General features: G+C 39.5%; 5 protein-coding genes across 6 annotated transcripts in view; all 5 read left to right on the forward strand.

The window, feature by feature from the left end:
• Positions 1-4844, forward strand: part of LOC135678745 (receptor kinase-like protein Xa21) — a 14532-nt gene extending 9688 nt beyond the window's left edge. The window contains exon 5 of the mRNA XM_065191876.1: positions 4240-4844. Coding sequence (XP_065047948.1) covers positions 4240-4473 — 234 coding nt within the window. The 3' untranslated portion in view covers positions 4474-4844. The remainder of the gene's footprint in view (positions 1-4239) is intronic.
• Positions 4845-5246: 402 nt separating this feature from the next.
• LOC135679928 (uncharacterized) lies at positions 5247-6608 on the forward strand. Its single transcript, XM_065193912.1, has 2 exons — positions 5247-6246; positions 6331-6608. Exons 1-2 carry the CDS (start codon positions 5407-5409, stop codon positions 6397-6399), a joined length of 909 nt encoding a protein of 302 aa, XP_065049984.1. The 5' UTR covers positions 5247-5406; the 3' UTR covers positions 6400-6608.
• Positions 6609-9382: 2774 nt separating this feature from the next.
• LOC135680152 (uncharacterized) lies at positions 9383-14805 on the forward strand. The gene is made up of 2 exons (XM_065194139.1): positions 9383-10187; positions 14651-14805. The coding sequence occupies exons 1-2, from the start codon at positions 9383-9385 to the stop codon at positions 14803-14805; spliced, it is 960 nt and encodes a 319-aa protein (XP_065050211.1).
• A 2417-nt stretch (positions 14806-17222) lies between these two features.
• Positions 17223-21248, forward strand: LOC135583546 (thioredoxin-like 2, chloroplastic). 2 transcript variants are annotated; one of them, XM_009411076.3, is made up of 4 exons: positions 17225-17595; positions 17681-17866; positions 19846-20010; positions 20872-21248. In XM_009411076.3, the coding sequence occupies exons 1-4, from the start codon at positions 17416-17418 to the stop codon at positions 20977-20979; spliced, it is 639 nt and encodes a 212-aa protein (XP_009409351.2). In that variant the 5' UTR covers positions 17225-17415; the 3' UTR covers positions 20980-21248. The 2 variants fall into 2 exon arrangements, with proteins under 2 accessions (XP_065047949.1, XP_009409351.2); XM_065191877.1 differs by lacking the exon at positions 19846-20010 and having other exon boundaries at positions 17223-17595.
• A 1322-nt stretch (positions 21249-22570) lies between these two features.
• On the forward strand, positions 22571-23609 carry LOC135679929 (NDR1/HIN1-like protein 13). The gene has a single exon (XM_065193913.1). The coding sequence runs from the start codon at positions 22650-22652 to the stop codon at positions 23397-23399; it is 750 nt and encodes a 249-aa protein (XP_065049985.1). The 5' UTR covers positions 22571-22649; the 3' UTR covers positions 23400-23609.
• Positions 23610-25303: the final 1694 nt, after the last annotated feature.

Raw genomic sequence — 25303 nt, forward strand, 5'->3', positions numbered from 1 at the left:
AATCATCTTATCTTTCCAGAAACAGAAACTAATAAACTTGTCATGTTTGCTGTCCGAGAGCATCTTTTTCATCTTTTCAGGGAATAAAAAATCTCGTGTTGCTGCAACACGCAGAAAGTTCTGCTGCCATTTTTTATTCTTTTTCTGGGACACGAGTCAACATAGAGCGTAATAAATAGACTCACACAACGGAAGGGCGAAACTGTTTAGCTGACAGTCCTGGGCTTTATCATCTCATAGTCCATCATCATCTCATTTAATCTAATCCTAATTTATATTAGAGAAGTATAGATACTATATTTTAAATTCTATAAAAAGAGATAGAAAAAGATATCAACGAGCTAGTTTTTGACAGTGGGATTCTAAAGAAAATGAGGAGAATAAGGAAGAAAAAAAAAAAGAAAAAGATAAGGAGAACATGAAAAGACTGTTTCAAGTAGTGCTTCACGCTACTGTACTACCTGCCGCGTTAGTACTTGAGAGGGAGTAGACTATTTGAACGCAGCTTCGGTTGCCATTCGTGTATGGAGTTAGTGCGTGCGTCAAAAGTTCCATGGCGTCAAACTAATTGATTTAAAGTTGTTTCTCTCGGACCTATATATACAGCATCGATGGCATGGCTGCTCAAGCAACTCCAATCACCGCTCTTGTTCTTCTCAATACCCGAATGGAGATCAAACGGCGTAGCTCCGTAATTGGGTCCTGCAGCTTTCTCCTTGTTTTGCTCCTGTCTGGCGTGGGCTTCTCGGCTTCCCAACCTGAGACTGCCGCCGCCGAGGCCACCACTGACCGCCTCGCCCTCCTCTCCTTCAAGGCCCTCATCTCCGACGATCCATCCCGAGCGCTGGAATCCTGGAACACTACGTCCCTCCATTTTTGCCGGTGGCGAGGCGTGACGTGCGGCAACCACAGTGGCCAGCTGAGGGTCACCACACTGGAACTGGAGTCCCTCGCCTTGGCCGGTAAGATATCTCCATCCATAGCCAATCTCACCTTCCTCCAGAGGCTGCACCTTCCACAGAACCAACTTGAGGGTCCCGTTCCACAAGAGCTCGGCCTGCTGTCCCGCCTTCAGCATCTCAACCTTAGTTACAATAGCTTTCGCGGCACTGTTCCGACGACAATAGCGAACCTCTCCTCCCTTATCCTGCTTGATCTGTCCTATAATCAACTTGTAGGATCCATCCCACACAACCTCAGCTCAGAACTACAGTATATAAATCTGTCAAATAATACACTCGTAGGTGGGATTCCCGATAATCTTCGTTCCTTGTCAAAGCTGAAGCTGCTCGCCCTGAGCGGCAACAACCTCACCGGAAACATTCCTCCAGAAATCGGGAGCCTTGTAAATTTGACTGTCCTCGATTTGTCTATCAACAATCTTGAAGAATCTATTCCTCTAGAGATTGGAAATCTTATCAACCTTAAAGCGGTTTACCTGGATTACAATAAATTCACCGGCGCTATTCCTGCCTCAATAGGGAACCTGACTTCCCTTATTTGGCTTCAGCTCTCGCAAAATCAACTTACAGGAGCCATCCCTCGCAGCCTCAGCCATTGCTCAGAACTACAATATATTTTCTTGGGAAATAATATGCTTGAAGGGGAGATTCCCAGCGATATTAGTTCCTTGTCAAACCTGAAAGTGCTCTACCTGTGGAACAACCGCCTCACAGGAAGCATTCCTCCAGAAATCAGGAACCTTACGAATTTGACGCATCTCAATTTGTATAGCAACAGACTTGAAGGCTCTGTTCCGCGGGAGATTGGGAATCTTGTCGGACTAAGAGAAGTTCTTTTAAATGATAACCAACTCACCGGAAGTATACCATCTGAGATTGGAAACCTCGTGAATCTACGTACTCTAGCTTTGTTGATTAATGGCTTTGTGGGTACAGTTCCACCAGCAATTGGAAACCTCACTTCTCTCACTTATCTTGGAGTGTCAATGAATAATCTTGGAGGAATCATCCCGCCTTCCATTTGGAACCTCTCCTCTCTCAGAACACTAGAGCTCCAGAGCAACCACTTTACCGGGTCTATTCCGCCGGATATGGGAATCACTCTTCCCCTTCTTGAAGAACTAGACATCAACGACAACCAGTTTTACGGGCCTCTTCCGATTTCACTGTCGAATGCTACCAACCTCAACAACATTCAACTATACGAGAACAGATTCACAGGCACCATACCGAGAGGTTTGGGATCCTTGCAGCAGTTATTTCACTTTGATGTTACTTTTAATCAGCTAGAAGCAAGAAACGCAGCCGAGTGGGGCTTTTTGGATGATTTAGCCAACTGTAGCAGTCTGAAGTACTTGCAATTGACAAGCAACAATCTTAGTGGCTTCTTGCCGCAATCGATAGGCAATTTCTCCAATTCCTTGATGTGGTTTGAAATCGATGACAATAACATAGCCGGAAGCATTCCCGCAGAGATCGGCAACCTCGTTTCTTTGACCTCAGTTCGTATGAAGTCTAATCTTCTCACCGGTGGCATTCCTGCAGCACTGGGAAGCCTTGCAAAGCTACAGATAATAGACCTGAGTGGGAATCGCTTCACAGGAGGCATCCCCGCAACCCTTGGCAATCTGACAAAACTTAACGAGCTTCAACTGTACTCTAATCGACTTCAAGGACCCATACCTCCAACTCTCGGAAACTGCCCTCTCGCACTCTTGGACCTTTCATTCAACCAGCTAAATGGCACGGTACCCAAAGAAATACTGTCCATCCCCACCCTCACCAGGTTCCTTAATGTTTCCTACAACTCACTGGCAGGATCTCTGACTCCTCAAGTTGGAAACATGAAAAATATTGGTCAATTCGACATCTCTGGCAACAGACTATCAGGTACAATTCCAAGGACCCTTGGTGACTGTCAACAACTCGATAGTCTTGACATGGCAGGGAATTCATTCCAGGGATCAATCCCTTCGTCATTTAGCCAGCTGAAGGGGCTCCAATCGTTGGATCTTTCAAGAAACAACTTGTCCGGGCTCATACCAGAATTTCTTGGGAATTTTCGGTTCTTGAGCTATCTGAATCTCTCATTCAACAATTTTGAGGGTGAGCTTCCAAAACATGGTATCTTCACGAACCTCACTGCGTTCTCCGTACTTGGAAATAGTAAGCTTTGTGGGGGTGTGCAAGCTCTGAACCTGCCTCCCTGCCCCACTCCGTCATCCAGTAAAAGACTTTTATCCCGGAAGCTGGTAGCCGCGATCTCAGTTGCCGGGGGAATAATATGCCTAATCTTGCTCCTCTCTTTATTTGGCATTCATCGTTGGATGCCCAAGTCGAAGAAGGAGGCTCATGCCGACGGCATAAAAGTTCCACATATGATGGTCACATATGCCGAGTTGCTAAGAGCTACGAATGGTTTCTCTTCTGCTAATCTCGTCGGCGTGGGAAGCTTTGGTTCGGTGTACAAAGGGTTACTCAATTATGAGGAATACCAACTTGTTGCCGTCAAGGTACTCAACCTCCAACAGAGAGGAGCTTCGAGGAGCTTCGTTGCTGAATGCGAAGCGCTGAGAAATGTCCGGCATCGGAACCTGGTCAAGATTTTAACAGCTTGCACAAGTACAGATTACCGGGGAAATGATTTCAAAGCTTTGCTTTATGAGTTCATGCCGAATGGGAGCCTAGAGAAGTGGGTGCATCCAGAAGCAAACGAGAAAGGTCAGACGCGGGCGTTAAGCCTTATCCACAGGTTAAATATATTGATCGATGTGGCCTCCGCATTAGATTACCTCCACCACCATGGTCCAGAGCCGATTGTCCACTGCGACATAAAGCCAAGCAATGTTCTTTTGGACCATGACATGGTAGCTCATGTTGGAGACTTTGGATTGGCGAGGTTCCTCAACAGCAACCCCGTTGAAGCATCTCAAAGATCTTCCACCTCCATGATATTCAAGGGGTCCATCGGTTACGTTGCTCCAGGTACATTGCTTTAACCAAGAGCAGAATATGTTATTTCTTTATGCCATTACTTGCGCAGTTGTGTTTCTCAAGTTCTTCTCTTTGTACATTTAACCTATCGATTCATGATACAGAGTATGGAGTGGCCAACAAAATTTCAGTCGAAGGGGATGTCTACAGTTATGGGATACTTGTACTCGAAACACTCACGGGGAAGAGGCCTACCGGTGAAACTCTCAAGGACGATCTCAGCCTTCCTCGGTATCTAGAAATGGCACTCCCGGAGCGGGTCGCTGAAATCATAGATCCAAACCTGCTCCTGGAGGAGGAGGGTGAAGAACCTAATGAATGCACTCGAGACAGAGCAATGGAGTGCCTGGCGTTGTCACTCAAGATTGGCATCAGGTGCGCCAAGGAATCACCACCCGAGCGAATGCAGCTGGTGGATGCCGTCAACGAATTAACTGCAATCAGGAACGCGTATTTGGAGCTTAGTAAACAGGGTAAGAGAACCCAACTCAGAGACGAGGATCCGGTTCTAGATTAAACTGTTTCTGAAGCCAAATCCAGCAGTAGCGAAGGCAAGTTCATGGAAGCAGCTTTGCTAGATTTGTCATCTGTGCCAATCGATATCTTTCTGGATAATAAACTTCCATTTCCCTTGGAAGGCATCAGCATCAACAACGTCTACTGTAATTGCTTCCAAGTTTTGAGTTATGCGATGTTCAGTGACAATCTTGAAAACCAAAAGAACACAGTTCTTAAGGCATAAAATGGTAGTGACGTCTTTTTCTTTCTTCTGTTCGTTGCCATTTATCTGAGCAAAACGCAGAAGAAGGAATAAAAATTATTCCGGTGATTTTCCAATATCGTTGACTCTACTTGAGAAATCATGATCGATGTCCTATTTTCTTACCAAATTTATTTATCTCTTTGTCCATTTTTTTTTCAAATATTAATTGCGTTTACTATGTTTCACCAGATGTGACCCACCCGGGTTGGGCCATGTCAGGTTCGGCTCGATAGGTTCGACTGTCTAAATCCTGTGTTGAGTCGTATCTGAACCTAAATTGAACCGACCTGAATTCAAGCTAAATCGAGTTGAATTGGGTTCGACCACATGCCGGGCCCACCGCTTGTGCTAGCCACCTGGACATCATCTAATTTGAAGTACTCGGTTAAATATTCCCCCGAAGACCACCCGCTTGTTCACCGCGCGCCCGCCACATGTTTTTTAATATTCCCGCGATATTTTTAGCCACCGCGTATACATTCACCCGCCCGCTTTACATTAGAGGGAAAGACTATCACTTCCCCAATCAAAATTTCTGCTTCCCACCGTTCTCTCCTTGCCGCCGCCTTCACATATCCTTCTCCCTTACCGCGACTCATCCGTCCCCCATCGGTTGTTTCTCAACCTCATTTCTCCTCTCCATCTCTCAGGCTTCAGCTTCTCGGTCTCTTTTAAGTCCGGATACTCATGGAAGGCAGCAGCTTCCACGAGTTACCTCCCTCCAAGAGATTCAAGCTTCTTCACCCCCATGAGCACTCCCATCGCTCAGAACCTTACAACCTCAAATCCCTGCCTGCAAAGAAACGGTTGGACTCGTACCATTACCAACCCGCCACCTCCCCCTGCCTCCCAGCTAAGAAGAGGGTCTGGGCTCCCCACCCCACTTTCCCTATCGACCTCAACAGCCCCCCGCTCTCCGATGATCAACCGCTCGAAGAAAAGCACAGCAAACTAGCAACAGAAGAAGAAGAAGAAGCGGAGGGGGAGGAAGACGATGGGGTCATATGTGCCGTGTGCAGGAGCACCGATGGGGACCCGCTCGACCCAATCGTCTTCTGCGACGGCTGCGATCTCATGGTCCACGCGTCCTGCTACGGCAGCCCCCTGATCAACAACATTCCTGAAGGTGACTGGTTCTGCTCACAATGCGAGCAGGAAGCGAAGGAAGAGGAAAAGGATTCCAGCTGCTGCCTCTGCCCCGTGAGGGGCCGGGCAACGAAGCCCACGGAGGACGGCCGATGGGCTCACATCGTGTGCGCGTTGCTCGTGCCCGAGGTCTTTTTCCGGGATCCTCAAGGCAGAGACGGCATCGATTGCTCCCGTGTCCCCAGCAGGCGGTGGAACAGGGACTGCTATCTTTGTGGGGCCACAGGCGGGTGTGCCATCGACTGCTCGGAGCCAAAGTGCAAGTTGGGGTTCCACGTCGGTTGCGGCCTGGAACGGGGACTCTGCTTTGAGTACAAGGAGCGTCGTGGAGCGGCCATCGTTGCAGGATTCTGTGCAGACCATACTGAGCTTTGGAAGAAGGTAATCGAAACTTTCTATTTCTTTGTAACGTTTGCAAGTGTTCTTCTATTGCTTTCCCTGACAACGCTCTTTATGATTTCACAGCAACAGTTGACTGGAAAGTTCAAGATAGTGGCAAGGGATGATGATCGCCAGGGAAAGAAGAAGGCTTGACGCCGGCGCAGTGTGCCGGATATGACTTTGTTATCATCTACTAGTTGGCACTATTTTCTTTCTTCTTTCTTTTTCTTTGTAGTTTTCTGAATTTGAACGGTTTGTGTTGGCAACAACTGTAGTAGTAATGGAGCTGTCATAGGTCCTTCGAGTTGTAATATTGTTTCCTGATCAATTAATTATGACATCAGCTTAGTGCTCAATCAAACCTAACCATGGGGATGTCGAGAGAGAAAATGATCCAAACGAGCTTTTTAATTTGTTATTTTAAATCATATTAGTTATATATATTGTGTCCATGATTTGGAATCAGAAATATTCTAGCTAGTCTCTCCTTACAAATGGAATTCTTATTAGATGAGGCATGAAGGCATTAATATGTGAAAGAGTTCATTCAAATTATTGTTAAGAACGTAAAGATTTTAAAGAATCGAGTCATTCATTTGGTTAAGGTGCTTTATAAAGGGAAGAAACTACTTAGGAGTCAAATGAGGAAATTAAAAAAACTTTCCTTCATCTTTTCATTGATTGAGATACGATAATTTAGAGTGTAATATCATTTGTTTATTAATTATTTATGATACCAATTTTTTTTATAATATTTATTATTTTGATATAGAATTTTATATAATTATTGTTTGAATCATATAATTTTATATGATTCAAACTTGATAGTGATTTATGAAATTTTCATGATAAGTTAGTTAGTGCAGTGCAATATCTTTTATTTCTTAATTGTTTATGATATCAATGTTTTTTTATAATATCTTAATTATTTTAATATGAGAATTTACTTAATAATTTCTTAAATTATATAATTTTATCTTAGAAGATTAGTGTTATGGATCTAATTATGAATCCTACAACTTAATAGGGTTTTTCAAAAAATTTCATGATAAGTTAGTGGGAAAAAATAATTACAAATGACACTAGCAAACGAATGAGGGTGCCACGTCACGCTTACCGTATGACACCTAATGTTATTTGGACTCCTATTTAGAGGTGCAATATGGTGATTGTTTTTTGTTAATGTATTTAAGTTAAAGCTTCTTCAAAGTTTTTTCAATACAGGTTCTTCGATAATTTTTCTTATCTTCTATTCTTTTCAACAAAAGATTAATTAATAGGAACCTCTCCCCAAAAAAGACAATCTTAATTTCCTCCAAAAATAAATTAGTCAAGAATTATGTTCATTCTTTTAATGGTATCATATTTTATTTACTCTAAACTAAATGTGAAACCACACCAATTATGATTATTAACCATAACCACAACCATATTCAGTGTGTAATGACTTAAAAATATTGTTAGGAATATTTTACATGTATTTAAAATTACGAATCTTTTGGACCAAATATTAGTAATCCATATAGAATTTTGAAAGAAAGAAATGCGTGCTAAAAATTAAACTAATGCCTTTAGTAAACGTTTGCTAGCAAAAAAATCACTCGAGAAAAAGAAGAATATGTGATGAAATTCTAATGGCAAGTAAATATAATTATCTTAGTTTTCTTTTCAATCTGAAAAATCATAAATGATACACACCTCTCTGTCAAAATTTATTTCCTAATTTTTAGTACCGACGTATCTCATCATTCAATATTTATTTTCTATTTTTAAATATTATAATTAGAAATAATTTATTTCAATTCTATTTAAAAATAATTTAATATGGAAGAATTTCTTTACATTAATTTAGATTCTCTCTTATCTCCTATTTAAACTCAGGCAAAATGACAACTTATTCCTTTTCATTGGTATCGGAGGAATTACACTTCATGTACATGCGAGTTGTTGGTGAAGGCACAGCTTCTCGCCTATGGAGATTGTATGTATTCTAATTTTTTTCTTCTAATTTAATTTATAAAATAATTTTAAATTTAATAAAATTTATGATATATATTAATTTTAATTTTTTTCTGAAAAGGTGATGCATATTCTAGATTCTAGTATTGTTAATATTAATTTAGTATTCTAAAAATTGTAAATCATATTCAATGATGATCATATGTTCATTAGATTATGTGTCGTGAAAAAAATTATTTTTAATTTTATTTTAAGAAGCGTTAGATTTAAATTATGATATCGTCGAGGCATAGCGCACCGATTAATGCAGCCCTACATGATCCAAAAAGGATGGCTCAGCCCTACATGAGTCCAAACCTAATCGATTTAGGTTAGTTCAAGTTAGTGTTGGGTTATTCTAGATTGACTCAAATCTATTTCAGGATGGGTTTGGATGAGTTCAGGTCAGTTCAAGTTCAAGTTAGTTTTGTTTGAATCCAAGTTAGTTCGTCTTCAATCCATCCAAGCTGCTTTAAATCAGGTTGATTTAGAGCCAATCTTAGGATTTGGTGGGCTCGATATCACTTTATCTTTTCTGTTTAGAAAAATTAAGAGATTTTATTTGATGTTGTATGATGAATTTGGATACTTATTTAGAGATCGATCGATCTTAAATTTGACTATTAATTTAAATCAAGTTGATATTAAGATGCATATGTACCATCTATATGTATCACTATCAAATTGTCTTATAAATGGATATATGGATGAATGAAATTATAAATGGAGGAATGTGATATTTGATGTTATATGTGATAACATTATTTTCTCGCCAAAAATAGATAGGTTGTTACTAGTATGATGATTCTCTTCAGAGATTTATAGACTAATAGTTAAACGATTACTTGGGAGAATAAATCTATTTCATGTAATTAATTATGATAATAGATATATTGTTGAACAATGTTACTATGGTTTATGTCTATGTTATGTTGAGATTAATCGTTTATTTTCAAATAAAGTTTAGTTTATGGAGAATTATACTTTTAAAATTTAATTTATGAGATTCCTATTTACTATGTATGGCTGTTGAAATATTTTTCTAATATTTATTTTCAAAGTAATCTTCTGATAGTGATAGATCGAAGAAGACTTGGGTGAAAAGGACTTTTCTCAGTCTTTTCTTCTTCTTTTTTTAATGGCGGACTGGTCAAAGCTCTCGATAGATATCTCAAGTCTAATTCATGGTGAACTCTCCGTTCTTGATTGCATACGTGTCGGAGCCGTTTGCAAGCAATGGAACTTTGCCTGCAAGTTAAAGTACCATTGTCCTACGAAGAAGCCACAATCCCCTTGGCTGGTGTTGCCTGGTGAGTGCGATACCACCACCATCAAGTTCTTTTCTATTCTCGAGAAGAAGACATACAAGATTCCATGCCCGGAACCTATGATCCATCGAAGGGTCTATATTGGTTCTGGTCACGGTTGGCTGGTCACCGTGGATGACATCTGCAACATGCACCTTCTAAATCCACTCACCGGTGCCAAGATTCCGCTCCCTCCGGTGACGACCTTACCCTTCGTCAGCGCTCGCCACAATTCCCACGGACAGATCATCGAGTTTGTCGTGGAAGTACCATACGGGGCTAACATAATCTCGACATTGGTGTTCTCCTTCGAGCGCATGCGGTGCATCTTCTTCCAGAAGGCAGTACTCTCTGCAGCTCCTGATGTAGACGACAATTGCTTGATCATGATGATTTGCAATAACTGGAAACATCTGGTCGTTGGTCGAGCTAGAGGCGAGGCTTGGAAGTGCATAAGCTTGTATCATCACTACACTAACATCATTCATCGCAAAGGCAAGTTCCACTCGATCAGTGACACTGGAATAGTTGAGGTATGGGAGCACGATGGATCGATCTTGAGGCCTCGGATCATCGGCTCAAAAATTCGATATTTTTTGAATCAGTTCATGCATTACTTGGTCGAGTCGCTAGACGGTAATCTACTGTTGATCGTTAGGGCCCAAGAAGACATCAAACCTTCTGACAACTTTCTAGTGTTTTCTCTAGACGAGAAAGAACACAAGTGGAAGAAGGTGAGCGACTTACATGAGCAAACATTGTTCTTGGGATACAACCACTCTATGTGCCTCTCGGCTACAAACTTTCCAGAGTTGCAACACAATTGTATCTACTCTACTAATAACAAACTTATGTACTATCAACATGGAAGTCATGACATGGAAATATTTTACTTGAAGGAGAAGAAAACACAACAAATATATCAACTTGAACGTCAATTGAATTGGCCTCCTCCTATTTGGTTGACTCCGAGTCTGTCTTGAGTTAGTTATGCAAAACAAGACCTGTTGTATCAACTTGTCACGGATGTTCTTCTTTCTATTGTGAATGAGATCTTGAATTTTCTATGGATTTACTTGAAAGAATAATCATGTATAGAAGAAAATGTACTTGTACAAAGCAACTTAAAAAGCTTCCAATAATCATGCTCCATTTTGACTTTTTCTAAAATTTTATTCATATATGTTGCATGATGTTTGATGTTTTTCTTAAATTTATTAGTATTAGTCAAATGATATTTTATTTAATTTTTTTTATAACAATTAATTATGTACAGTTGAGACTATTCGATTTGATGTTGTGGGTTTATATTTTTTTACCGAATTATTGTTGTTGATAGAAGTAGTCTACTAAGAAATATATTAATTTTCTTGGCCTATTTCCCATCACTTGTTAAAGGGTGCCTAAAAAGAGGGAAAAATGGCACCAATCTCTCTTGGAAGTGGTGGACTCTTTTGGAAGCTTGCACCACCTCTTCTTCCACAAGGCTATGCTCTCTTCACCTCCTGACGCAGATGGCGATTTCACCATCATGATGATTCGCAATGTGAGATGCCAATTATTATCCTTTGCTCAAGCTAGGGATAAGGGTTGGACATCAATAAGCACACATTATGGCTACACCGATATGATGATGTATCACAATGCTAAATTTTGCATCATTAATTATGGTGGCATAATCAAGATATGGGAGCCCAACTGAGTTCCTTTAATTCTAGGATCATCACGTATTATTTGGCCAAATCCCTATAGGGCAATCTCTAATTGATCTACTAACGAACCTAAGAACATTATGTTCTTAGTATTTTCCTTGGACGACGAAGAGTACAAATGAAAGAAGTTGAAGAGCTCGCATGAGCAAATGTTGTTCTTAGAATACAATCAATTCATGTGCCTCTCTGTTATAGATTTTTTAGAATTAAAACAAGATTATATCTACTTTATTGGCGATAATCAAAATTCATGTAAGTATTATCGGCACACAACCGTATGAAGATAGTAAGAACAACATCTTAGACATCGCTTGATTTGGCTTTCTTCTATTTGGCTGTCTCCCAAGCTATCTTTAGGTTATATCTGCCATCCAAATCTATTATCTGCCATCTACTGTGAGAAAGAAATAGAAAGTCCACATCCATCTTGAATTTGCCATGGATTCACTTGCAGTAAAACCACACGGCACTGTGGTGGTCTCACCAAATAGACAATGGATGGCAATCCCCTTTTCTTGTTTTGCTTTTTTATTTTTGCCTAACGAAGGCGTTAATCCGATAGGTTAAATAATTTAAGTGTAACCCATCAACAACTTCTGCAATTGCTATCATTTTTGTTCTCTTCTTCTTCTACTACTTAGGTCAACAAAATGCCCCACCTTTTGTTACACTAATTTTATTATACCACGATAACATAATAGCCAAACTAGTTATTCTTATACATAAGTTAGTCATTTTTTTATTACTTAATATAAATTTAGTATATTAGTCGAAATCTACCCTCAATGACACATGGTTATTATATAAGATCTAAGTCATCCTCCATTTGTCTATGAGTATAAATATTTAAAACAAAAAAGTTCCCTTCTCATTTGACAAGGAGGTAGTCACAAATTTTCCTCTCTCCCTTTATGACAAGAAAGAAAATTCTAAACCTCTCTTCCTTACCGATAAAGAAGATAATCATAATTTTTTTTTCTCTTCTTTTACCATAAGAAAAATAATCTTACACTTTGTTCTCTTTTTTTTTTAATGATAAAGCCTTCCTTTAAAGTATAAAAATAAATCTTAAACAAGAAAATGAAATAGCTCTCTTCTTTCTTGAACTACTCGAACCCATATTTAGGGACCTCAGATTATTAACTTAAGCATCAGAGGAATCATATTGGAAAATCTCTCCCAACCCTGATCTTCGTATAGGTGCTACTTCAAGAGCATAATACTTCTACCTCAAATCTACATTGGAGTCACCTCGGGTCCACTTCGGTGCTATCTCGGATCCACCTTAGAGTTATCTTGGATCCATTCGGACCCACTTTGGAAGCATAATATTTTTACTTGAGAAGCAATGATATTTTTACCTCGGAGGCACCTCGGACATTCTTGCACACATGGGTTTGGAGTATATGAGTTTAGATGGAGGGCTCAATGTCGTAAGAGTGTCCACAAGCTAACCCTATAAACAAATACTCGAGCGAGGACGCACCACCCTCGACCCACAACACTTTCACTTAGGCAGGACAACACTCATATTTTCCCCACATAGACACATCCACCTTAATGCATACACTGATGTGGTACTGGTATATATTCAATGACCTGGGCCTCTTACCCTCGAGGGCATCGTCGGGCTACCTACTCGTTCCCCCCAAGGCGTTCTTGAATCTTACTCAACAGGTGTAGGCGCTAGCGGGTATGATGTAGACTATTGCTCCACTTCTGCCCTAGCTAGCCCAACAAGCCACCATCTCAATCACGGTCGACAATTTGACCACCACTAGCACCGATGCATGTCAGGGTCCCCCCACTCGATGTGTCACCAATATCTGAGGGGCACCAGAGGCTTGTTGAGCCATCGGCGCCCCACTTCCCTATTGTAGAATTCAGTAGATTGTCGTACCACTACTTTGCTTTGACTCGCCTGATATCTCTAAGTACAAGACCTAATAATATTCTGTGACTCGCAACTAGTCATGAGCCAAGGAGAGTGGATTTACAAGGCCCAGATATGATCATGGCAAAGTACCTTGTTAAGGTGCAAATATTAGTTCATAGTTTCTCCTGACTCCATGTATTTCAAGTTCCCCATGAAAAAAATTCTCAAGTTGATGCGCTCACCCACTTGGCATCCACTCAGACTCTTGGGTAAGATTGACTGTTTGTTGAGACGCTGCCAACCTAAACCATTAAGAGGCTCGATATGGCTATGGTCAGGGAGGAACCGAGTTAGATGAATGAGATCTTGCACTACAAGAAAGATAAGATGCTCCCGACTAACCCCAAAGTGGTCCGAAGAGTCAAGCATTATCAAGCATAGTATTGCCTAATCAATGATCGCTTGAATTAGAGGCTCTTCAACCAACCATTTCTTATTTGTTTGACACCTAAGAAGACTCCCTATGGCTGTGACTGAGCCAGAAGATGCTCAAGAAGCCCACCATAGTGAGAAAATTCGAGATCCATTATGGCTAAGAAAAGACATGAAATTCGCCATTACAAAAAAGAAGATTTGAAGCTCACTATAATAGGAATACCCAAGATCTGCTATAGTAGAGAAGGAACATAAAATCTACCATGATGAAAAAGAATATTTGAAACCTGCCACAATGGGAAAACCCAAAATATGCCATGGTGGGAAAACTTTTGATTTGTTATGGTAGAGAAGGGACATGAAATCTGCCATGACATAAAAAAATATTTAAAGTCTATTGCAATGGAAAAATTTGAGATTCTCTCGATGAAAAAGGGACTTGAAATCTATCATGGCGGAGAGAAGATTTAAAGCTCGCCATGGTGGAAGAATCTAAAATTCATCATGGTAGAAAAGGGACTTGAAATCCACCATGGCGAAGAGAAGATTTAAAGCTCGCCATGACAGGAGAACTCAAAATATGTCACAATAGAGAGGAGACTTGAAATCCACCATGGCGAAGAGAAGGTTGAAGACCACTATGGCAAGAGAACCCGAAATCTATCACAGCGAAGAAGGGATTTAAAATCCACCATGGTGGATAGAAGATTTAAAGCCTACCACAGTAAGAAAATCTAAAATCTATTACAGAAAAAAAGAGACTTGAAATTGAAAAAAAAAAAAAAAGATAAGAACAATTATTGAATAAGCTTTATCGAAGAAGTGATGAAGCTTGATTGTATTCAAGCTATTTATATAGGTTAGGAGAGAGAATTTTCCTTAACAGATTAGAGGATTTTCCTTAAAGAGTAGAGAGATTTCCTGATATAGTTTGAGGAAATCTTATTTGTTATCATGCCCCCGCAAGATGGTGCTCCTATCAAGGAGCAATAGTTTACGAGCGAGAGGCTTCGTGAGTAGGACAAGAGCAGATCATTGCTATTGTTGTTGTTGCGGTTGCGATGACGATGGCTAAGGCTACGATGGCAGCGACTATGATTGCGAAAGCAACAGCTACGATTGCGACGGCTACAACTGTGACAACGACGGCTGCGACAGCGACAGAGGCAGTAGAGGAGGAAGCTGCAACAGAAGAGGTGTAGGAGGTAGCTACAGCGAGGAAGAAAGGTGAGGCAGTGCTAGTGAGCGCAGCACTAGAGACGCCACATTGGAAGGGAAAGGACGTTGGTGCAGAGTGGTAGTGGAGAAAACAGTTGTCGTTCGCCGAGGAGGAAAGATTTATCGCACCGATGGGCTGATGACGAAAAAGCAATGGTAGAAAGCCTTTTCGTTTGCCGTTGGAGGTGGAGAAGCAATAGTGATGAGTCGGTAGTGAGAAGAGAGCACCGATGGGCTGATGACGGAAAAGCAATGGTAGAAAGCCTTTTCGTTTGCCGCTGGAGGTGGAGAAGCAATAGTGATGAGTCGATAGTGAGAAGAGAGCTTGCTCTAGGTAAGTGGCTCTGATACAATGAAAAAAATAATAGAAGATAAGAACAATTATTGAATAAGCTTTATTGAAGAAGTGAAGAAGCTTTATTGAAGAAGTGAAGAAGTTTGATTGTATTCACATGTCCCCTTTTTATTTATATAGGTTAGGAGAGAGGATTTTCCTTAACAGATTAGAGGATTTCCCTCAACAGAGTAGATAGATTTCCTCATATAGTTTAAAGAAATCTTATCTGCTATCAGAAATCCGCATATACTTGAGGCATGTAAATCAAGAAACTTGACCAATGCCAAGGTAAAATTAATACGATAGAGGCACAGACCAAATATACCCAAGGCATGTGAGTCAAAAAACCCGACCAATGCTAAGGTAAATTCATTATCGTAAAGACATAAACCAAATATGCTCGATGCATGCGAGTCAAATAATCTGACCAACGTAAATTCGCTACGATAATGTTAGAAAACCAAACATGTCTAAGACATATGAGTCGAACAAACCTGGCTTGCATGATGACTCGCTACGGTGGGAGGCATAAAATAAAATGTGTTAAATCTGTCACGATGGAGTATAAGCCAAAAACATGTCAAATCCGTTATAGTAGAGGTGCAAGCCGAAATGTTTTAAATCTATCACGATGGAAGTGCAAGCCAAAATGTGCCAAATCCATCTTGACGGAGGCATAAGCCAAAATATGCCAAATCTGTCATGGTAAAGGTGTAAGCCAAAATGTCCCAAATCTACCATAGCAAAGGTGTAAAATAAAATATGTCAAATCCATCATGACGGAAGCGTAAGCCAAAATGTAATCCAATCCATCATGATGGAGGTACAAGGCAAAAATATGTAAGGCATTTAAATAAGAAAAATCTGACCCGCGCCAAGAGAAATCCGCTACAATAAAAATAAAAACTCAACGTTACTAAGACACATGAATCGACTAAACCCGACCTATAAGATGAGATCTCAAATGCTCCAATGTCAGATAAACTAAATGACACGCTTTGAACCCCTCTCACAAGAGACTTGAGGCACGCCCTCTATGAGGGACAAATAATATGAAATTTACCATCAGTTGATATGTGGTTGTCACGCGAGATCCAAGTCATCCTTCATGTGCCTACGTGTATAAAGATTCAAAGTAGAGAAACACAAGCTTCCTTTGCATTCATTATAGTAAGGAAGGCAATTACAAACTTTCTTATCTTTTTGTGATAAAGAAGGTAATCCTAACATTTATTTTCTTACTTTATGATAAAGCAATTGTAAACTACCTTATCTTTCATAAAAAAAATATAATATTAAATTCTCTTCTTTTACGAAAAGGAAGATCATCATAAACTTTATTTCTCTCTTTTAAGGTATAAAAATATATATTTAGTGAAACGAGGGAGCTATCTCATTTCGAACTCTTTGAATCCACATTTAGGAACTTTGGATTATTAACTTAAACGTCGGAGGGATCGAGTCGAGAAACCTCCTTTGACCTTGATTTTCATGCAAATGTTATCTTGAGAACATAATACTTTTATCTTAGGAGCGCAATACTTTCATCTCGAGAGATCAACACCTACGTCTCATATCCACCTTAGAGCCACCATGAAGCCACCTCGGATTATCTTGAATCTATCTTGGAAGCATAATATTTTTACTTCGAAAATCCCTCGAATATTTCTACTCACACACGTCTAGACTGTGTTGGATTGATCACGCCATCAATCTTTTTTTTTTTTTTTCATAACAGGTAGATAAGAAAAGTTGTCTCCAAATCAGACAGTTTTTTCTCTCTTTTTTTTTCCTTTGACCGACATGGATGGAACTGTTTATTTTTTTAACTTAAATGCTGGCATATGATAAATCTTTAGCTACGTTTAAGAAAGGGGTTTCGTAGTTGTTGGATGGAACTATTTATTTTTCCTTTTATCTTCTACGTTGCAGTGGTGATTCACTGAGAGTCGCATGCTTTGACCCCCATCGTATTCGATAAGCATTTCCTATTCATTCGAATTGGGCTCCTCCAAGTGGCCCATATTTGAATTGGGCCTCTTCTCATGTAACCACGAGACAACTTACTGCTTACCAACCAAGTAGATGCGGTCTGCTCTTAAACGAGTCCACGTTGCGAGCTTCCCCTTCCCACGAACGGAGAAGAGAAACAAAGTGCGGAAGAACAATACGAGATATAACAAGCGGCGAAATCAGCGAAGAAATCCTCTCTTATTCCTTCCTTCGGATGAATGGATCATCATATCGGTCCTACTTAACATACCCTTTCTTCCGCTCCCCTTATTGATGGCCGATGCATTGCTCCGTCACGGCCTCTTCCTCGCTTCGCACAATCGGCTCCTCCCTCTCCTCTTCCTTCCTCTCCAATCCAACTCCCCGAGACTAAAGCCGTCCCCTAGGTCCCGATTGGACGCCGCCTTTTCTGCCGCCCTCCCGCGCCCCTCAAATCGATCGTCTGGTCACAGAGTATCCGCCCCCACCCTACGAATCTTTCGAGTTTTGTGGTTGTTTGTTGGATGCAGTGTTGTTCAGATGCTGGTGATGTATGCAGGTGCGCGCGGTCGTCGAAGAGGGTAGCGATGAACCCAAGTGGTGGGAGAAGAATGGGGGGCCCAATATGATTGACATTCATTCGACGGAAGAGTTCTTGGACGCATTAAGCCAAGCAGGTGACAGGCTTGTCGTCGTGGAGTTCTACGGCACTTGGTGCGGGTCTTGCCGAGCCCTTTTTCCCAAGGTGATGGTTACCTGTCATCTACATGCAATTCGATTCGCTGGTAACTAGTTTACTTGCGTACATAAAGTTTACACTTGGTTGCCGCACTACATCAGGGAGTGACAGAAGTACCAACAGAACAAGCCATCACCACGAAAGCCTGCTACTTCTTAGTGAGAATTACTCGCACCATTCCGGTTAAGATCTCCCAAACAGGGTTGCTCTAGTTATATGTAACCGAAGCGAAACCCAAGGTACCTGCTCATGAACTAGAGCCAGTATTTAGGGTGCCACTTCCAAGAATTTTGAGTTTTCTTTAGTTCTCTTCGGGTCACTGTCACAAACAATAAAATGAAAAATAATAATTATTTCTACAGGTGTTAACCAATAAATGCAGGTTTTAGCTTTTTAGCCGACTTCTAATAGACAGAGTCATTACACTAATAATTCCATGAGGTTTCCTTTCTATGCAGTTGCTTACCCACATATGGCCAACACTGATTAGGACTTAAGGCTTATTTTCCTGCTTCTGTTGATGTTGTAAAAATTATAGGTCCTCAAATTTTTTACTTAATTATAGGCCTATACATTTCCATTTTCTTCTTTAATTTTTCTATACTGATGGATAAGAAACAATAGGTTTGTAATAATTGGTTGGGCTAGAACTAGTCCATCAAACTCCTCCGGCTTCTAATTCTTTCCTTAATAATTTTTCTAAGTCATTGTTGGGCCAAATCGCTTATATTTGTTTATCAGATGACTGATAATAAATTATCAACATTTTGGTGAACATGAAGATCTCAGTTTGCTAGGTTGGTAAAGGCCTTGAATGTTGATAGCAAGGTCACTTACCCTTTGCCAAAAAGAATATTTTGGTGAACATTGCATTTTGTATATTTTTAAATGTTTGCTTGCACGTCATGTTTCTTCTGCTGAATGACTCTTGTGAATTGACTTTTTTTTTTCTGAATCTCCTCCACCTTTAATCATATTGGCTTTCAGCCTTACTCCAGCCATTTCACCATTTTTGTTAACACCATCAATGTCTCTCTTTATTATATATCTTCAAATTTGCCTTTTATATGTTCTCAGACTAATTTTAACCATCATAACACTTTAATTTTGAAGTCCACTGACAACTATGCTGCCAAAATTGCTACTCTCCATTCTGCCATAAGCCCTAGAAGAAAACAAATCTTTTTTGTTGTCACTCCTTACTAACTTATAAAAAATTACTGTATTCATTATTTGTTGTTTTAGCAATATTTGAGGCCTTGGAGCCTTTCTTAATGAATCAAACTGTTTTTTTTAAGTCACACTTAGAATGCTATTAAATAAACGTCTTTGCCTATATTTGTCTGCTCTTAACAATATGGAGGGTCACGAGCACAATCAAATAATACATGGAAACAGTAGAAATGTTGCTAGTTTAAGTCCCTCAGACTGGGGGATGAGAGAATGCTCTTGCAACCAGCTATTTCAATTTCAAAGATAAATATGATAGAGTATTTTATTATAGTTTTATATTAATTTTACAGACAAAACCTTGTTTTGTTTCTTCATTATTCCTGCCAGGAACCTCTTTAGTATATTCAAGGTTACTTGGGTTGTACATATGTCACCTATCTAGCAAGTAAGTTACTTGTGCTTTAACACCCAGAACATATTTTGGTGATATTATAGCTCCACTTCTTTTTTTTTTTTTGCATTCGAAATTGCTGAAACTAACTTATGCATGTTTCATTACATGTCCTGAACTATGGGCATGTTTAGCATCACTTATTTTTTTATTCCCACTTCTCTGGTAGATATTTATAAGTTAACTTTTCTGATCTGTATGTCCAGTGACATCCTATGAGTAATTATCACATTTGTTCCAGGTTTTGATCTGTTTTGTTTAAAGCTTTGGATCCATATGTATGTGATGTAGAATATTATATCTTTAGCTGGATGTGATACTAGCCACGAATACCAAGTTCTTTCCTTTAATGATCTTTCAGCTCTGTAAGACAGCAGAGGAACACCCTGATATATTATTCCTAAAAGTGAATTTTGATGAAAACAAGCCTATGTGCAAAAGATTGAATGTAAGAGTGCTTCCTTATTTTCATTTCTACCGTGGTGCTGATGGACTGCTGCAGTCTTTCTCATGTAACCTAGTTAAGGTATGCTTTTCTGCTTGTATGTAAATTGAAGTTTGATATAATCTAGTTTGGACATTCTACTAGCTTTCATTCTCTTCGTTGGAACTTCAAGTTGATATACATTTAGTTAAGCACAGTCCAGAGGTATCTAATTTCAGCGATAGTGAAGTAGTTTAATTGGTGAAGGTTTGTTGCTTATTTATTTTCTTCCACTGGTACTGAAAGTTATATAATATCTGGTTTGATTATGACTGTAAGGGCACCATGACACTCATTTTATTATCACACAGTTTGAGAATTATGTCAGAACTGTCCTCTTCTGTGTGTTAAGAGTTAGTTCATTTGGAACTTGTTTTTCCCTTTTTTGTATTAACACAAGGAAAGATATATAGCTTAAAAAGTAAAACAAAAGTGACAGGATGGAAGTGCCAGCCTTTGTTTTTGTTTTTTTCTTCTTAGTTAGCAGTAAGGTAAGGGCTTGGCTATGTTCTTATCCAGATACAACAGTCTCGTCTCTTTCACGATGCTTCTAACAGTGACAACAATATCCAAGTCCCTGCATTTTGGTTCTCTGAAGGTGATGCTGTTTTGTCCAGTAAACCTCTTCCAAGTCTGATACCATAGGTTTTGTGCTTAAGACTTTCAAAGTGGATGGTCCCTGCCTAGTACAATTCCAAATATGTTGGTTGAAAAATTCATGAGTGTGTTAAGATGCCAAATTACTTATTATAGACTTAAGGTTGCTTAATTTTCTGCTACAATGCAATCTTAGCATATGGCAAAAGGAGGCATTAAAATACAAATGATTATCTGTTGGTTTCAGTTAATCTGAATGGATTTGACAAACAGTTTTGATAGCTGAGCTTCTGTATCTAACTGCAGTTCCAGAAGATAACGGATGCCATCGAAAAACATAACAGTGCTCGATGTAGCATTGGACCTCCTTCGGGAGTTGGAGATCTGCTTGATAGCTCGACCTCACAGAATTAAGCTTGCTGGCTTTTGATGGCTGCCTTCTCTTGGTAGTTCTTCCCCAGTTGTACCATAAAACCGAATTTAGCAAATTCTTATTAAAACTCCTTGCACAGTCAATCTACTTATGGATCATAGCTAGAGTTGGAAATTTATGAAAATGCATACTCGGTTGGCATATCTTTAAAAAAATTATGAGAATGCATGTTTGGTGTACAAATGGAATATTCTTAATTTGAATAAACAGGCAAGCAGAACTGCTGTAGTAACATGATGTTTACATTCAAGCATCCTGCATCCATTGCTTTGAGGGAAGTTTTTCTATCTTTTTTTAAATAATTTCTCTAGACATTTTCAAAGCACGCACTTTTGAAAAAAATATATATATAGCATTTTTTCTGTTGTATATACACACCAGTTATTGAAAAAAAATTTGGTGATTATTATTTTGTCCAATTAGAGTTTGGAAGATCAGATGGTCATGAATCTAATAAAAATACTATCTTAACTAATATATATATATATATATATATATATATATATATATATATATATATATATATATTCAGTGCTTGGAGAAAAATATATAGATGTACAATTTTTGAATGTTGACATTTAAAAAGGATTATTACTTTTTTATGATTGTAGGCACGTGAAAGGCATGTTTTGTTTCGCAATAAATTGTAGCCACTTTTAAAATGTTATTGATGTTTTGCATGTCTGAATTGTGTTAGTAGAGCGAGTCCAATGGCCTAACACAAGATAATGAAGAATTTAAAAGCGATTAACATGCACATTGCTGAGGTAAGATGCCCGACAGCCTAAAGAAACAGCCAAGTACATGATCCCACACATTTGAGTACAATACAAGTAAACCAATCATGCACATTGCTTTGGTGAACACAAGGTAGTAGTTGCCATGTATTTTTCAGATAGAACGATTGCCCATCACCAAACCGTCTCACTCTTGCACCTTCTTTGCTTCAACATGGGGGGAGAGAGAGAGAGAGCTGAAACTAATGGCGGAGCCAAAGTTTCTGGCAGTGGCAACATTGTTTACCCTGTGGGAGTGAAAACCCCAGAATGATTGATTGTCCAATTAAGTTGTGGCCTGATGAGTTGGACTGAGTTGGCAATTAATTTTAGTACAAGTGGCCGAACATGTATATGGTAGTGCAATACAACTCTCTCATGAATCCTTTGGTGACCGGAATTCGAGATTCGAGTGCAGAATTATTGTATGATTTATCAAAGGTTTTACCAATTAAAATGACTAACGCTTTAACTGTAAAAGAACCATCTAATTGCGTGATTATATTATAAAATTCGAGCTAATCGTAACATAAAATGAATTAGGATTACCATCAAATATTTCACCCAAATTAGGTCTTCTATCAGAATCAACTGCCTCTAATTTGAGGAACGATCTCCCCAAACCGCATCTGCCAATCTTCAAATTCTACTCGTTTGATCATAATCAAACGATCATCAGGCTCCAAATAAAATAAGAAATATCGAATGTTGGTCCAAAATTAGGTACGTCGGCGCCATCTCCGTAGGGTGGAGTGTTGTTTTCATCTCTATCTCTTCTCTTGTCGATACATAGATAGCTGCTCTTCTCTGATCCCATCACGAACCCTGACTCAGATCCTTGGAGCAGAAGAGGAGACACCGCAGAGAGAGAGGTAATGGCGGATCGAGTCTACACTTCTTCCAAGCCTATCCCTGGCGGAGCCCCTCCACCCGCCTTTCCTCCCACCAAGTCCCAGATAAACGGCGCCACCCGCCTCGCCTACCGCCCCCAGCCCGCCAAGCCGTCCCGCCGCAGAAGTCGCCGCGGCCTCTGCTGCTCTTGCTGCCTCTCACTTATCACGATTCTCGCCGTCCTCGTCATCCTCGCCGCCATCGCCGGCGGGGTCGTCTACGCCATCTACCGCCCCCGACGCCCGGTCTTCTCCGTCTCCAGCCTCCGCTTCGCCGCCCTCAAGGTCTCCGCTGGCGGGCATCTGACCTCCAGCCTCAACATCAACGTCACCGCCCGCAACCCCAACAAAAAGCTCGTCTACCTCTACGATCCCATCTCCGTCTCTGTCCTCTCCGGCGGGGTCGACGTAGGAGACGGCACGTTCGCCGCTTTCGTCCAGGACGCCGCGAGCTCCACCCTGCTCTCCGCCGCGGCGTCGAGCTCCGGCCAGCTGCTGGACTCTGCGGCGGCATCAGACCTGAGGAAGAGCAGCAGCATGCCGGTGGAGATCGACATGGAGACGAAGGCGGGGGTGAAGATCGGGGGCCTGAAGACGAAGAAGATGGGAATCAAGGTGCGGTGCGAGGGGATCAGCGTCGCCATGCCCAAGGGGAAGAAGGCGGTAGTGGCGGCTTCGCCGGGAGGCGACTGCAAGGTGAAGCTCCGGATTAAGATCTGGAAGTGGACTCTCTAAGCGTAAATTAACGTAAAATTTTCAGTAAATATGGAAAAAGGATGAGATATTAGTTATTAGTATTAATTACGTGAGTTTTTGTTTCTCCTATTTTCCGTTTTTTCTTTGATGTATAAATTTGAAGGGCGGGTTATTTTGTTTGGGAATTGTTGTGATGTAATAATTGTTTGATTTATAATGTGATTGTAATAATGAAAATTAAAAGAAGCATATGAGAATTGTAGTTGGGTGGAAGGAAGGATGAGATCCGAATTATGCCCCAACATCATCGAATCTAATTCGAATCCACCTGTCTTCTATCACCTAAAACACATATTTCGAGGGCTTTAACAAGTTCGAGTGGATATCGTTTTGCTAATAGAAAATAGTATTTGGAAAAGAATTAAATGTTGTGGTCTCTCTCTTCTAACGGTACGAGGTTAAAGAATATTCTCGAGAGTGATTCCACGTAAGCAGCAGGTAATAAATATTATACTGTTACTGCCATTTAGCATGTTTTACCATCAAGAGTTCAAAAGCTGTAGTTTCCTTCCGTTGCGCATCTATCAATGAGTTTAATCTAGAACGACACACTAAGTTATGATGGATCATTTTATTTTCCTTTTAGCAACCACAAGAATAAGTTATAGATGGTATATATTTTGATAATTTTTTTTAAAAATCTAAGTTTCTTTTTTTTTTTTAATTTGTCGTGGAACATCTCTTGTTTTCTAAAAAATGATATTAATCATGCTTTTTGTTCGATTCCGATCGCTTGTCTCTGACCATTAGCTATGTTCTATAATCTGACTACATCGCTAATTATCGAGGTATAACTAAAGTCTCAAGAGTCATAATCCTAGTGATAGGGCCTTAATGGTGCCTTGACCATAATGAACGGTATGAAGATATAATCAACGGTCAATGATGAGAATGTAGTTGACGAATAAGAATGAGAATATAGCAGCAAACCGAGACGAGGGCATAGCCAATGAATAACGATGAGGGTAACAACCGCACAAAAGTTATAGGATCTTGAGATGATGATCGATGGTATAAAGGCTAAGAGTACGTGAGAAAAAAAAGTAAAATTTAGAAAAAATTAGCAATGTATTTTCCCAACATCTATGATCTATGCTATCCTTTAATATGCATGTTGTCTCAAGAAGGTGTAAGCATGAAAACCATCATTATGATTTTATTATATGAAAATCTTTAATGTCAAAATCTAATAATCAAATAATAATAAATCTAAATTTCGATGTCATTCAGAAAGTTTTTATCTAATCTATTGGCATATCATTATCGGATTCGAAAGCTATAGTAATAACGATCTACAAGGAGAATTATACTTATCTTTTCCTCTCTTTATATCCTTCACAAGACCACTGGATTAGGAAAAATGGGAGATAAAAAAAAAGATCTATAATCTCTAATTGACTATTTCATATGAATAAGAAAAAAATGAGAGAAGATCTATAATCTCTAAATAATGTCACATATTCTCATCTCTTCTTATATGCATATTCGTATATCCATACATTGTGTATATAGTGTCGAGGAGGTTTAAGATAAGTAATTAGGCGAGGTCCTTTAATCAAAGTTATCTCCTAAAGAATTCTACCATAATTGGACTTCATTTTTATTGGTCGATGATAATTATAATCAAAATCCAATCATATCAATAATATATCTTACCTAATTAGATAGGATCACATAAACTAACATTCTCTAACTTGGCATTGGTAAGATATAAAATAAATTAAAATTTTAAAATAAATAAATAAAAATTTATTTAAAAATATTTTTATTTAATTAGATTCTAAAACTTAAAAAAATTATTTTTATACAAATTTTATAAAATAGGCTAATAAATTTAATAAACATAATACCATATTAAGTCTGCCTACCAATGAAGTCATAAT

The sequence above is a fragment of the Musa acuminata genome, chromosome BXJ1-7, assembly GCF_036884655.1.
Source record: "Musa acuminata AAA Group cultivar baxijiao chromosome BXJ1-7, Cavendish_Baxijiao_AAA, whole genome shotgun sequence".
Taxonomy (NCBI): Eukaryota; Viridiplantae; Streptophyta; class Magnoliopsida; order Zingiberales; family Musaceae; genus Musa; species Musa acuminata.

Bases quoted from the DNA above. Each gene is read 5' to 3' on its own strand.
- LOC135680152 (XM_065194139.1), top strand. From the start codon at position 9,383: ATGGCGGACTGGTCAAAGCTCTCGATAGATATCTCAAGTCTAATTCAT. The intron at 10,188-14,650 runs GTAATCTACTGT...ACGATGGCTAAG, and splicing joins CTTGGTCGAGTCGCTAGACG to GCTACGATGGCAGCGACTAT.
- LOC135679929 (XM_065193913.1), top strand. From the start codon at position 22,650: ATGGCGGATCGAGTCTACACTTCTTCCAAGCCTATCCCTGGCGGAGCC.
- LOC135583546 (XM_009411076.3), top strand. From the start codon at position 17,416: ATGGCCGATGCATTGCTCCGTCACGGCCTCTTCCTCGCTTCGCACAAT. The intron at 17,596-17,680 runs GTATCCGCCCCC...TGATGTATGCAG, and splicing joins ATCGATCGTCTGGTCACAGA to GTGCGCGCGGTCGTCGAAGA. The intron at 20,011-20,871 runs GTATGCTTTTCT...ATCTAACTGCAG, and splicing joins TCTCATGTAACCTAGTTAAG to TTCCAGAAGATAACGGATGC.
- LOC135679928 (XM_065193912.1), top strand. From the start codon at position 5,407: ATGGAAGGCAGCAGCTTCCACGAGTTACCTCCCTCCAAGAGATTCAAG. The intron at 6,247-6,330 runs GTAATCGAAACT...ATGATTTCACAG, and splicing joins ATACTGAGCTTTGGAAGAAG to CAACAGTTGACTGGAAAGTT.